The sequence below is a fragment of the Tribolium madens genome, unplaced genomic scaffold, assembly GCF_015345945.1.
Source record: "Tribolium madens isolate multiple individuals breed KSU strain unplaced genomic scaffold, Tmad_KSU_1.1 Scaffold_20;HRSCAF=117;Tcas5.2_LG4, whole genome shotgun sequence".
NCBI classification, from domain to species: Eukaryota; Metazoa; Arthropoda; class Insecta; order Coleoptera; family Tenebrionidae; genus Tribolium; species Tribolium madens.
The window spans coordinates 2,225,715-2,240,316 of NW_025400985.1; the positions used below are offsets into that span (position 1 = coordinate 2,225,715).

The following is a 14,602-nucleotide window of genomic DNA, read 5'->3' on the forward strand; positions in this document are numbered from 1 at the left end:
TTATTGCTATTTTTATTAAACATAAGCATAAAACTATAGTTATTGTCAGAATGGTTTCTTTTGTATCAAATCTTTTTGTTAATTATTCCAAACAAATTTTTTCTACACTATCACTAACAAAAGCTCTTCAGAAGTAAATTTCGTGGCAAATGCATTTCCTTAATTTGAAAGTGAAGGTAAAAAAGCAAATTTAGATGTTTTTAGTTTAATAGTAATTCCTTTATGCAGATTAAGTCATGTGTTAATTTTGATCGGCGAAATGTCGCAAGTGGGCCATATGAGAAGTTTTAATGGCCACACTATAGCAAATTATAGACTGTAAACCTCGTAAAGCCATTAATAATATGCGGGAAAATGGTCCTTCCAATTTTATTAGGCAATATTTCAGCCTTATTAACTGACCCGTAAGATGGCAGTCCTCCTACTCACTTAAACCAAAACTCTATCAAACATTAAAAAAATAGTTATCACAATGTGCAAAGTCAGTGATTCTCCACCCCTTCCCCTTCGTACCCCTCATCCAAACTCTCCGTTAACGTGTCTTTAATCTCACTTTTGGTGTTCGTCTCCTCAGTCTGCGCACCCACACTCTTCACACAGTCTTTAGCGGGGACACACGACGGCCAACTAACCGTCGTAGTGGTGGAACAGCAGGGCTCGACAGCCCCCTCGTGGGTCCTCACGGGATACCCATCGGCGGTGTATCTCACATCGCTGTAGTGCTCATACGAGGGATGCATCGTCCGCGAGAGAAACTCCGCTTCCCGCGAAAACCTCCCCACTGGGTTGGCAGCATTGGAGCGTTTATTCCTGTTGTAGGGGAGAGTCTTGTAGCAATTTGAGCCCGAGTTGAGCAACCCAACGGGGTTGAGGTGAACGTCAGGGGCGTAGACGTACAAGTCGCGTTTTTTCAAAGGGGTGAACCGACCCACACTTTCAGTGCCGTTAATGAGGTCAGGGTTTTGCTCGAGCTGGTACGGGGAGAGACAGGGGGGGATTGGGGTCACGGGGATGTCCTCCACGGGGGCGTTATACAACATGGTTTCCTCTTCGTGCGTTGGGGGTTTCTCGTCGAGGGTCTCTTGGAGGAGATTGTCCTTGGCGGAGTTACTAAGAGCGACTTTTGAGTTGTTTCGTTTCTTTTTCAGTTTGGCGTTCCGATGACATCTTATTACCGATAAGAGTATCACTAGGAGTAAGAGGAGGAGTGATACAGCTGCTGTTGACATCGTAATTAGGATAAACTCAAAAGGGAGTTCGTTTGTGATTGGTGGTGAATCGTGTTTCACAATGACTCGAATTGTGAAATTGGCTTGGACAAGTCCTGCTGCATTTTCCGCGTTGCATATGAAGGTTCCGTTATCGTCACTGTTTGAATTGTAGATGAAAAGCTCGCTTCGTTTTTCGACGTTTCCTTCCTCGATGAAATACAAGAGATGCACACCTGGTGCAATCATTGAATCGTTTTGTAGTAATTGTCCTTGGAAAGTCCAGGAGACCCTCGCTTCAGGAATTGCGTTGACTTGGCACAAAAGCGAGACATTTTTCCCTTCCCCAATCTCGAGATAGAACATCGTGGGTGAAACTTCAGGTAAACAAGCGAGTTCTCCCACCGGCACCGATTTAATTGTGCGACTCCGGAGTCGAGTTGGTCCATTACAGAGCGGCTCGACGGAATGTGGCATAGTGAAAGCCCTCAACCAAGCGTGAAGTTCAACTATGTGGCAGTCGCACTCCCATGGATTGTCCTGGAGTTGCACCCCTTTTAAAGACTCCGGGAGATACGTCGCGCCTTGCAACGTCGTCATTTTGTTCCCGTTGAGGTGCAACCACTCGAGACTGTACAACCCCTGGAAAGCCCCCTCTTCCACGTGCGATATCTCGCAATTGCTGAGCTCGATAGTGTTGAGGAAAGACAGATGGTTGAATGCGGCCCGCCGGAGCGTCTTTATAGGATTAGCATTAAGTGTGAGCCTCATTAGGGAGGGACAGTCGAGGAACGTCTCACTGGGAACCGTCTCGAGCAAGTTACCGGACAAATCCAATTCGACGAGGTTTGTTAACCCGCGGAATGTCCGATCGTCGATGGTTGTAATGCGGCAACGACACAAATATATCCTTTGTAAGTTAATTAAGTCCATTTTGAGGAACTTGTCGCGTTGCAGAGTTTGCAAATTGTTCCCGCAAAACTGAAGGACTTGACTACTGGAATCCATACCTTCGGGAATGACAAGGAGGTCCTTATTGATGCACTCGACTGTCTGCTTACCGTTCTTCCACTTGCACGAACAGAAAACCGGACAACCACTACACTGAGTCAGGGACAATATGAGAAATACAAGTGCACCTCTCCAAGACATACTGCATCTCATCGGCGAGACCTGCAACAAAAACAATAAAAATAATAACTTTATTTAACGGTAATATCCTTTACATTAAGTCATGATATAATCCATTTCATTTAAATTGGCATAATAGTAGGCCATGATTGTGTAAACTGCGCTTTAAATGTGTAAAAGGCTTTACATATTAAGGAACTAAATTTGTCACTAAAAAAAGTGAGGTTAAGATACTTAAAATTTTATTTTTCAAGAACCCTCTTTCAAAGGTATTCAGAGACAGTTTTTCTCCATAAAAAGTTTCATCCCTTTGTAGGTGTAGTTTTGACACCAAAACATACACTATTTGCTTTGTAGAAAATACAGACTTTCGTTGATAATAAGTGGCTTCCAGGAATTTTAAAAGACGTTTTATTCACACCGCAAATGAAACACAATTTATTTTCCGTGAAAGTTGCAGCCAAAAGGGGTTTGGATTTTGTCATTAAAAATGTAGGACAAAATTGTGAATTTTTAAACAATGGTAAAGTTGTTGCGATCGGAGTGGAAAAAGGAAATCTGTACAAAATGAAGCTTCGCGTACTGAAGCCTGAAAAATCGTGTTTTGCCGTGGATAAAATAATTTGGCTTAATTCAAATTGGTATATTTGATTCCATTAACCTAAAATGCCTAAAACAGGAACAAAAAGAAATTGATWATGTTTTCAAACATACCTTAGCGTGTACTTTAAATCTGGGGTTCTGAAGAGAACTACTTTTAATTATAATTTGAAAAAATAGTAGGAATAACGAACAACCAACGAAAACAGTGAAAAAACGAATACAAATGTCAGTCATGTCAGTTAAATAAACCATGTAGGTAAGTGATCAAAGAAAAACAAAAACCCCATCAGTTGTTATATCAGGGATATGCACAGGGCTACAAACTTAAATACGAAATTCCATAGCCACCTATTATGCCAATTTCAATGAAATATACTTTAAAATTATAATAGAAAAGAAATCACATATAAACATAATTAAAAAATACTAAATGACTAAGGCCCAGTTTCATAATACTTCCTTTAAAGTCCCTTTAGTTAAAGGATATTTAAAAATTAAAGTTTCTTTAAAGCGACTTTAAAGTTATTGCATTTCATAATAGAAAAATACATCATCTTTACTTAAAGTGCCTTTAAGTAAAGTTGGTAGAACTGTTTTTATGTTTGCGTGCGCTTGCGTTACGTATTTTTGATTTTAAAAATGACATTATTCAAATTTGACAACTTTACTACAATTAAACGTCATTTAAATAATTTTGAATAATCAAAAGCGCAAAAGATCATCAAATTTTTCAAAAGAAGAAGAGATCTGTTTGTTAGAACAGATTGAAAAATACAAACATATTATTGAAAGCAAAACTACTAATAAAGTTTCTCAGTCCGAAAAGGTATTTCCCTAATTATAAGACTGATTGCCTTTGTGATATACTAACCAATTTTATCTACAGGAAAAAGCATGGTTAAAAATGTTAAACGAATTTAATAACAAAAATTTGCAAACATCTCGAACATTAGAACAAGTTAAATCAAAATTTGACAACCTCAAAACTAAAGCTCGGAAAGAAGTGGGTGAAAAAAAAGCATATTAAAGAAACTGGTGGTGGACCAGCTATTAATTACGATTTGGATACCGTTACGCAAGCAGTACTTCGCACTATAAATTTGAAGACAGTTGTAGGATTTAACAATAATGTAGATTGTGATAGTGGCGTACTATACTATAATTCAGAACATGTTCCAAGTATTTTTCAAGAAGAAATTWTTATTGAAAATACTGATACACCTTCAAAATATAATCTAGACTACAGCGCAGAAGAATCACCGCTAATTTTTAATCATAATGATGATAATACAAATATCCAAAACACAGAAATTAATACAGAGGCACAGGAGTTAATTCAAGTAAAGGAGTCAGTAAGTGAGGAAAGTGCAAATAAAAACATGAAGCCTAAAAATTCTTCAAATTGGAGTGATTATACTCCGAAGAAATTAAAACATAAGCCAAATAAGAAACTCCGACAGATGCAAACCAACAGAGTATGGGACACCAAAGAAAACTTTAAAGAATACTAAATGACTAACTCAACGAAACTTTCAGAAAACGCTTGAAACTATTAAAGGATTTAAAATTTAAAAAGTCCAACTTGACACTGTACATGTTACAATTCTTAAAAGATCATTTAGAGGAGAATTAAACAGATAATTATTGTGCGCAAACGAAATTTTGAATAATTGGTTTGATCTACTATTATACTGTGGAACGTGAAAATTAATTAAATTTAGTATTGAAGTATCATTAATCAAAATTATTTAAAAGTTTATAAACAAAACATAAAGCCTGATATCTTCTTCTAATTTCAAGTGTAGAAAGAGACATATAATTTGAGGAAATATTGTAATTATCTTGCACATAATAAGGCAGCAACCATTTTATATATTAAAAAAATTTAAACTGTATTGCTTCAAGCCTACCAACATGAATTTTATAATTCGGATTCCAGATTATCGAACCATATTCGAGGATTGAAACAAATAGCATTTTGATGGAATTAAAATTTCTAAAATCACGACAATAACGTTTTATGCAGCCAAGTGCCTTATTAGCTCTACAAATGATAAATTCAGGGTGTTGAATAAAAGTTAATTTACTATCAAGTAATATACCTAAATCTCTCACAGACTGTTTTACTGTAATTTTTGTACTATTAATAAAATAATTCGGTAAGGTTGGAGAGATTTTCCTGCTGAAAACAATAGACTGACACTTTTCAACATTTAAAAACATTTTGTTATTTGCACACCAGTCTTGTAACTTAAAATCAGATTGTAATACAGAAATGTCACGAGATTCCGAAACCTTTCTAAATATCTTAAGATCATCAGCAAATATACGATAATCACTATCAAAATTACATCCTATATCATTTGTAAAAATAATGAAAAAAAGTGGACCCAAAACAGATCCCTGTGGTACACCTGAAGCACACTTTGTAAACCTGACATGTGGCCCCCAATTTTTACTTGCTGGAATCGATCAGTTAGATAACTGTGAAACCATTCTAAAAGCGAGCCAGCAAATCTATAAACAGACAGTTTTTGTAATATTTTGTAATAAAATGGAATGGTTGACCTTATCAAAGGTCTTACTAAAGTCTGTCTTACAGAGTCCACAACTTCATTAACATACGAAAAAAGATTAGAAATAGTTGAGCGTTTTTGAAAGAATCCGTGCTGTTCTGAAACTATAAAACTACTTAGTTGATAAGATAATTTGGAAAGTACAATGGTTTCAAATAATTTAGGAATCGCCGACAAAATTGACACTGGACGGTAATTTTCTATTTTGGACGTGGAACCAGATTTATGAATAGGCACAATAAATGATTGTTTCCAAAATGCTGGAAATATGCCAGTACTCAACGACAGATTAAATATTATATACAAGGGTAACGCCAAAGATTTATAACAATTTTTTAAGAATATTGCTGGTATTCCATCAGGACCAGGACTTTTGTTAGTATTTAATTTTAGCATTGCTTTTTCAATGTCATCTACACTAATATACAAATTATTAAGTGATAAAATTTTGTTTGAGTTAAAATTACAATTAACATAGCCATCCTTTGAGTACACAGAAAAAAAAATTGGCTAAAACCGTTACAAATTGCATTAAGACCTGTTAATTCAGAATCTCCTAATTACATGAAATGAGGCAAATCATTTCTGACCGACTTATTTTTAATAAAATTCCAAATTTTTTTTGGGTGAGCAAAAAGATCTTCTTCGACACTGACCAAGTATTTGTCATAGGCAGTACTAATAGCATCTTTACACTGTCTACGAAGACAAGAAAAATAATCATAATCACAAGCTCTTAAAGATTGCTTATAAACGACAGTTTAGCCTAATTCAATTTTGGGTACGGTTTAGTGCAAGTATTGATTTAAATAGGACAGGTAGCGAATGAGGATTAACTGGATTAGAGCAAGTTGTGGGGGTTTTGGGGCGAAACTAAAATCGCTCACACATTGCGAGAATTTCAACTATTGATGATCACATGAATTCCAAATCTTCAAACTTAATTACTCAGTTCCACCACTAGAAAATCGCTTTCCTGGGATTATTACAAAATGAACGAAATTGGGCCCAATTCAATTTTGGTCAATTACTACACCTCGACATAAAAAAAATGTCTTTGTCCTAAAATTTATTTTCTGATTTTTCCATTCACTATGCTTTAAAATAAAGAAAAAATACCCATATTCCTTAAAAAGTTTGCTTTTGTGGTAGTTATGATAATAAACCCTATTTCTTGAGTTATCATATTTAAAGAAGTATTCTTAATGAGGGATGCTCAACACTATACAGGGTGTTTGTGGATTGCGAGCAAATGTTTTAACCACTAAGAGAATTTGTTATGAAAAGACCAAACAAATTCCGTATCCAAATTTTATTTTTGCAATTTCCCCCCTATGATTTTCACGAGCCGTTCAGTGTCTGTCCTTGTTAGTTGGAAGTAAAAATATCAATAAAAATAAATTGCATTATACAGAAAAAAGGAAACTTTTTGTCCAAAAAAATTATCACTTGTTTGCACGTGTCAGTTTAGTTAGTCGTTAATTCGCTTTCGGGGAATTTTGCACATCGATTTGAAATCAAATTGTCAATCAAGTCATTATGGCCAACTACTCAAACGCCAAATTAACTAGTATACGGACATCACTTCCAAGACCGATTTTCACTAAATGTTTGGGCAGCAATCATTGAAGATCATCAAATTGGACCCCACATTTCACCTCAACGTTTACTAGTGCCATTTATCTGGATTTTTTGGAAAATGTGGTATTTACAAGATGAAGCTCTTTCAGTTTATACCAATGGATTGAACAATCATTTTTCCTAGAGATGGATTGGTTGCCAATGACCACCGCGGTCACCAGATTTAAATACGTGTGTTTTTTTGGGGGTTGACATGAAATAATTAGTGAATTAGTGTATGCATCTCAAATTTATACCTTCCCTAGCCCGAAGAGTACAAGAAGTGTGCATTGTTTTTTTTTTTCAATTTTTTATAATAGTATTGACCCACTAACATAGACACTGATCTACCCTAATGTAGCTATAATTTTTTTGTCTTTACGCTGTTTATGTTCCAAAGTTTTTTCTTATGAATGATTGTAAACGTATTAAGACATAGGCGGGGACGGTTTTCGGCCTCAATTTATTTTTAATTTTAACTCAGAAATGACGTGCTTTCGACAAAAGTTGGAATTCTTTTGACAAGTCCTATTAGTGGTTAAAATTGCTCGCAATTCTCAAACACCCTGTATATTCAACGATCATGGCCACTTAGAACTGAATTTTGTATTGGAGAACTAAACGTTAAATGTGAACCTATGCTGAACCTGAAAATGTATTAATGCTGCCTTTACACATCAAGTTAGGCCTTATGAAACAATTCGTAAAAAAACTGGATGAAAGGTCTGAAGCTTTTACATTTATAAAAAACTTTTTTCCAAAGTTATAGAAGCAAAGGTTAAAGCTGGAATTTTTGGTGGTCCACAAATAAAAAAAAAAACTTTTTGCCAGTGAAAAATTTCGAAAATTACTTACTAGTGCTCAACAAAAAATTGGAGCAGTTTTAAATGAGTGGTTTTTGGATTTTTAGGAAATAGCAAAGTTGAAAATTACCGAGAGCTAGTTGATAACATGTTAAGACTTTAAAACTATAGGCTGCAGAATGTCTCTAAAAGTACATATGCTCATTTAGATAAATTTTAAAACAACATGGGGGCGTATTTCGAAGAACACTTTTAAGCTTTTTTTTACTATTTTGTATTTTTTTGTAATTTTTAATATTAAAAGCTGATAAAAATTTATACATGTTTGGTTTTTTTTTCAAATAAAAATTTAAACTATGAATTTTCTAAAATATTGATCAACCGTTCTCCTGGATACAAAAGCGAACTTTTTCATGCCATGTATATTTTTTTGTCTAACTGATCGATAAATCTATCAAAATTTCATCCTCTAAAGTCAAAATTCGTGTTGACCTGTGTTATTTATGACCCGACTTCTAAAATTCAAAAAACTAAATTATATGGCGATAAGTTGAGAGTTTTGGATTTTCTCTAAATGGCATAGTGGTCAAAGAATTTAACCAATTCTTAATTTTTTGAAATCGGGCTCGACGTTTTTTATAAATCACCTTGTATAAAACCAAGGACTTTTTTCACAATTATTATGAAAAATAAAATTGAAAATGCTTATCTTGGAAATGGAATTATATTCATAATAGAACACATGTAACTAAATATAAATTCCAGCATTGTAATTAAAAATTAATATCATTCAGTTGCGTTTATATTCACTTTTTAATCAATACGTATAAATGAATAAAACTCAACGTCAATACTGAGGTCTTTTCAACCATAAATTGTTTTCCAATATTTTGAAATTTTTACACGCGTGATGCTAAGAGATATTGTAACAACAGTTTAAAATACTGATGATAGGTGGTATTACGGTTTTTGAAGTGAATAATCACAGTGTGAACACATAAATCGTGTCATGATTTATTGCCACTAAACCATTAATTTTAATAAAAATACTTCACTTTGGGCAATTAAATTAAATTAATCGAAGTTAAATATGCAATTTCAAGCTGGTTAGAACGAAATTTGCGAACATACTAAATATATTTTTTTATTTTTAATAGCAGCTGTAAAAACGCACATTTCGATATACAGGGTGGGTCAAAAGTAGCACCCCAGAAGAAAATTTCAAGTAAGATAAGATACCAAGAACATGGAAAAAATGTTTAAAACTCTATGTCAAAAAATTTTGACATTTATTTTTTGACATTTGACATTTTTTTATGTTTTTTGATGATACTGATGATCTGTATATAATTATTTAGTAAAGGTACAAAAATTTTGCCAATAAAAGCCACAAATAACATTAAACTGAGTTACAATTCAGGATATAGCTTTCTTGTTTCCTCCTCTAATGGCCTGTAGCAAAAAAACTTGGAAAATTATTTTTCCAACGGAAATAATTAGAGCCAAAGTACAAAATTTAAACTCTCATAACTTTGAAAGTTTTTTAGATAGAAATTTTTTAACATTTTTTCATGTTTTTGGTATCTTACCTTACCTGAAATTTTTCTCTGAGGCGTGAGTTCTGGCGCAGCCTGTATGCCGTTTTTTAATTTTTTTCGACTTTTGCATTTGATCCTTTTTCAAAAATTGATACTTTTGCCATTTCCTGAGTTTAAAAAAAATTAGTAAATGTGACTAAAAATCATTTTGATGTTTTTATTTCAAAAAACTTTGGTTAGAACGTTTTTAAAAATTAAAGCTTCCGGTCGCCCCCTGAGCCCCCTTAGATGAGCTCTTGTATTTAATTAAATTAATTGGAATTGAACTTACAATTTTAAGCGTGTTGGGACTAAGATAGCAGTGATAGAAATTAAAATTAGCAATGTGGTCAAACCCTATCGGATTTGCAGATGTTTTGTATAAATTCTGGGGGGCTCGCGGCATTGCCCCTGTTTAAATCTCTATCAGATTCATAAATCTTTTATTAAAAACTTTACTTTGGCGAGATATTTGTTGGGATATATTATAATAAAAAAGTAAACTATGCCGTTTTATAGAAAATATGAAATCTGATCCCAGTTAATTGAAAAAGTTTCCGGGTTAGTCCCTTGGTTTTAACTTATAAAAAATAAAGATTGTTCATATCGGAAAATCACAATTTTTGTTAAAAGATACTCGTATACCAATTGTGAAATTTAACTTTTAATTTTAAGTTTAGCTATCATAGAAAAGTTCAACTTATAAGAGAAGTTGAAGTGACTGGATCAAAATGTAATTCAGAAGTTTAAATTAATTTGTAGTGAGTTTCAGTTACAATAACAAGTAAAAGCAACAAATTTTAATGTTACTCTTTAATTAGTTGAATTTTTCGTCCTTGGTTGGAAAAATATCAAAGATAAAATTGTTACGAGTCGCACATTTTGGCCTTACTTTTCGTATTGGTTATCAATGATGGCATATGTTATTCACAAAGCTACATAATCGCAGAAAGAAATGTGAAATTTCTTCTTGGTTTTCAATTTAAGCGTGGTAATAGAACGCCGCCCAATTCCCTTTGCATGATTCCCTTGGGAAGGGAACACGGATCACAACGAAATACGTTTTCCCATGGCAAACAAACAACTCTGACAAATTTGTCTATACATTTTGATCGACATTGTCCCTGCAGTTTGTGTTATTTTAATTACACGTCGGCTCATCTGAACTTTCCAGAGCAAGTGTCGCGTAAATTGAGCTATATTACGGCTACATATGGCGTTTCTCTCAACTCCTGAATCGCACCGGAAACCGCAAGATCCACACAATTGAGGGTATTGTTAAGCTCCTTAGCTACATCTGCAGACTTGATCCAGCAGCTTTTAGCTACGATTAATTCCCTTGTAAAACTTGATTATGTTAAAGACTCCTTTCATCAAAAAATATACCATTTCGAAAGTCAAAGAACAATTTGATCAAATAATGCAGTTGCGATGCTGGGCACGTTTTAGCGACGGAAGAATTCTTTCACTAACGTTCGAAATTGTTGCCTATTTAACAACATACAGGCTGTTCCAATGAAAACGAGCCACCCCGAATATCTCAGAAACTAAAAAGCTTTTGCAAAAACGCCAAAACAGCGCAATTTTGTTCTCAAGGGGGACATTTTTTGACGTAATTTTTTAATTTGCAAAAAACGAAATAGGTTAATTTTCTTTACTTTTTTGTTAACGTCAAAAATTGCCCCCCTTGTAAACAAAATTGGTCTGTTTTGGCGTTTTTGCAAAATCTTGTTAATTTCTGAGATATTCGTGGGGGCTCGTTTGAATTGAAACACCCTGTACAGGGGGTCCCAGCGAGTTGAAAAAGTCCTTTAAATGGTAAAATTAAAAAAATATATAGGACATTGATAGATACTAATCTAGTGCATCACCTAAAATTATTTTCAACCATACAGCATGTCCCAAAATAAGTTACGATACCAACCTGTGTTTTTTAAATGAAACACCGTATGTTTCTTGGAATTTTTGGATATAGCCTTTTAACACAATGTTTTTACGCTAAACTTTTATTAGTCGATTTCGCTTGGTTTTAGAAATAAGACGATTTTTTTTGACAAAAACATGCACTTTTTAAAAATTTATTACACAAAAACTAAGACAGCTAGAACAATTTTTTTCTTACTTGTGCAAAGAAGAAAGTGCAGAATTTAAAGTTGTAGCAATTTATTTGTGTTTTGCATTTGTAAAGATTAATAAATTAAGAAGTTTGTTAAAAGTTAAATAACTTAAAAAATTTAAATGGAACTCCCTATTTTTTATTTTTGCATCTAATAGATTGATAAATTGTCTATCTAAAAAAGTAACTTTTAATGTCTAGAATTGATAAATGAAAAGATATTTAACATTCAATAGTAATTGTATCAATAATACCTATACCTCTATATCTGAGTAAAATATACATATTATCAAAAATAAGTTACGATACAAATTTGTGTTTTTTAAAACACCGTCTGTTTCGTTGAATTTTTGGATGTAGCCTTTTAAAACAATATTTTTAAACTAAAATTTTATTAGTCGATTTTGCTTGGTTTTAGAAATAGGACGTTTTTTTGACGAAAACATGCACTTTTTAAAAAATTTATTACACACATTTTTTTTTACTTCTGGAAAGAGCAAAGTACAGAATTTAAAGCTGTAGCAATTTTCTAGTGTTTTGCATTTGTAAAGATTAATAAATTGTAATAGATTATAAATACTAAAATGCGAATTATTTTATTGCAAAACTAAAGAATAATGGATTTAGTTTAACACAAATGTGATTAAGTCATATTTCTTCCATCTTTTGTGCTACTTTTTGGCTACTGAAACAATAGTAATTTTTTTTAATGTTTAAATTTTAATGTCATTTTAGTTATTGATATAAACACCTAAAAGTAAATAATTTTATAAAGATTTAATAATCTTTTAAATGCAAAAACAATAAATAGGGCGTTCCATTTAATTTTTTTAAGTTATTGAACTTTTAATACGCCTTCATTTTTTTATCTTTGCAAATGCAACACCCAAAAAAAATGTTACAACCTTATAGCTTGTACCTTCTTCTTTGCGGTAGTAAAAAAATATTTCTAGATGTCTTAGTTTTTGTGTAATATGTTTTTAAAAAGTCCATGTTTCCGTTAAAAAAGTCTTATTTTTAAAACTAAGCAAAAGCAACCAATAAAAGTTTAGCTTAAAAATATTGTCATAAAAATCTACATCGAAAAACGCTCATCAAAAAAAAGTTTGTAACTTATTTTTGAGACACGCTGTATACTTGAAAATAATTTTAGGCGATAGACTAGATGATATACAGGGTGCGCCAGAACTCGCGCCCCAGAGAAAATTTTCAAGTAAGGTAAGATACCAGGAACATGAAAAAAATGTTTAAAAAATTCTATTTGTCAAAAAATTTTGACATTTATTTTTTGACATTTGACATTTTTTATATCTATTTAAGGATGCTGATGATCTTGTATATGTTTTTTTCATAATTATTTACTAAAGAGTTACAATTTAGGACACAGCTTCCTTGTTTCCCTTTTGATAGCTTATAGCAAAAAAACTTGGAAAATTATTTTTCTAACAGAAATAAATAGCGTCATAGTGCAAAATTTAAACTCTTATAACATAAATTTTTAAAGACAGAATTTTTTAAACATTTTTTCCATGTTTCTGGAGTCTTACCTTACATGACATTTTTCACTAAAGTGTGAGTTGAGACGTTTTTGAGATTTGTAGTTTTTTGACCCTTCTTCTTCAAAAATTATTTTTGCCATTTAGGAATTTAAAAAAAAAGATTTGATATTTTTTTGGTGTCGATTATGGCTATATACAAATTTTTAGATAAATATCATTGTTAAAACTCTTACTACTTTCATTGTGGGGTTTAGCTGAAACACCCTATAAAAGTTTTTGTATTAATAAGTGTGACTTTTAGTGTTCTATTTTAAAACTCTTTTGTTACAACGTTTTCTATTTAAATAAAAATTTAAAATTAAAGCTTCCAGTGGCCCCTTATGCAAATGTAATTACAATTTTATGCGTGTTGGGACTAAGATAGGAGTGATAGAAAGTAAAATTAAACTCTCATAACTTCGAAATTTTTATAGATAATTTTTTTTACATTTTTTCCATGTTCCTGGTATCTTACCTTATATGGCATTTTTCTCTGGGGTGCTAGCTCTGGCGCACCCTGTATAATTTTATCAATTTTACCATTTAAAAGTCACTAATGGGTTTTTTCAACTCGCTGGAACACCCTGTATTTGAAGGAATATCATTAGGCGGATTTCTCACAGCCTTTCATTATGTTCACGATATTCGACATGTTCTGACTTTGTTATTTTCATTCTACTGTGTTCGTAAGCCCCATTTATATTGTCTTCAGCAACAAAATAGAGACGAGATAACGTTTAATACGAATTTTTTTTCTAAAAATTTTATTTTCGTTCTAAATGCGGCCTTTGTAACAAAGTCTGTAAATATGAACTTTGTGTTTGAGGATCCTCTGCTAATAAAAACTCTTTGGCGCAAACTATTTGGGATTTTATTTATGAGTGGTTTGTACAACCGAAAAGCACTTCGCTCCTGCTGAAATTGAATAACATGGCAAGCAAAATGTTGTGTGCTAGAAAATTTATGGCATACCCTTATTCATTGGCGGCGTTTGAAGTCAAGTTACAAATTAAATCAAACAACATGTAAAAATTGAAACGTCTTGCTTTGATCCGAAATAGTAGATTTGGACGAAAATAATTTTAATATTGACATTCCAGACGTTGCAAAATAAAGTTCATGAGTCAGGAGTAAAGTTGATCAATAAAATTGTGTGGGCAGAATTTTCGGTTGGAATTTATGTAAATTTGTTTTATCTACGCCTATGTCCAAAGGTTGGCCTGTTTAAATCACGTCAGAGACACGTGTTCTAAAACAAGAGCTTAATTTGCTAGATGACACAATCTTTTTTTTAACAAAGTTAATACTCAAACTTTGAATAAAGTCTCAAGTTGAGAAGGAAAAGTTTAGCTCTTGAGTTGAATGCGTAAAAGAACCGAAATTAATTTGGCAATTGGCAAAATTGACTCAATTAGCATAAAATTTTGCAA

General features: G+C 32.7%; 1 protein-coding gene across 2 annotated transcripts in view; it reads right to left on the bottom strand.

The window, feature by feature from the left end:
• Positions 1 to 482: 482 nt before the first annotated feature.
• Positions 483 to 14,602, bottom strand: part of LOC123005304 (leucine-rich repeat-containing protein 24-like) — a 39,814-nt gene continuing 25,694 nt past the window's right edge. Inside the window, exons 1-2 of one of the 2 annotated variants that reach the window (XM_044398986.1) lie at positions 3,054 to 3,217; positions 483 to 2,381 (exon numbers count right to left, since the gene is read on the bottom strand). In XM_044398986.1, the coding sequence (XP_044254921.1) occupies positions 483 to 2,381; positions 3,054 to 3,194 (2,040 nt within the window). In that variant the 5' untranslated portion in view covers positions 3,195 to 3,217. Of the gene's footprint in view, positions 2,382 to 3,053; positions 3,218 to 14,602 lie in introns of those variants that run through there. The other variant, XM_044398987.1, reaches the window with a different exon arrangement.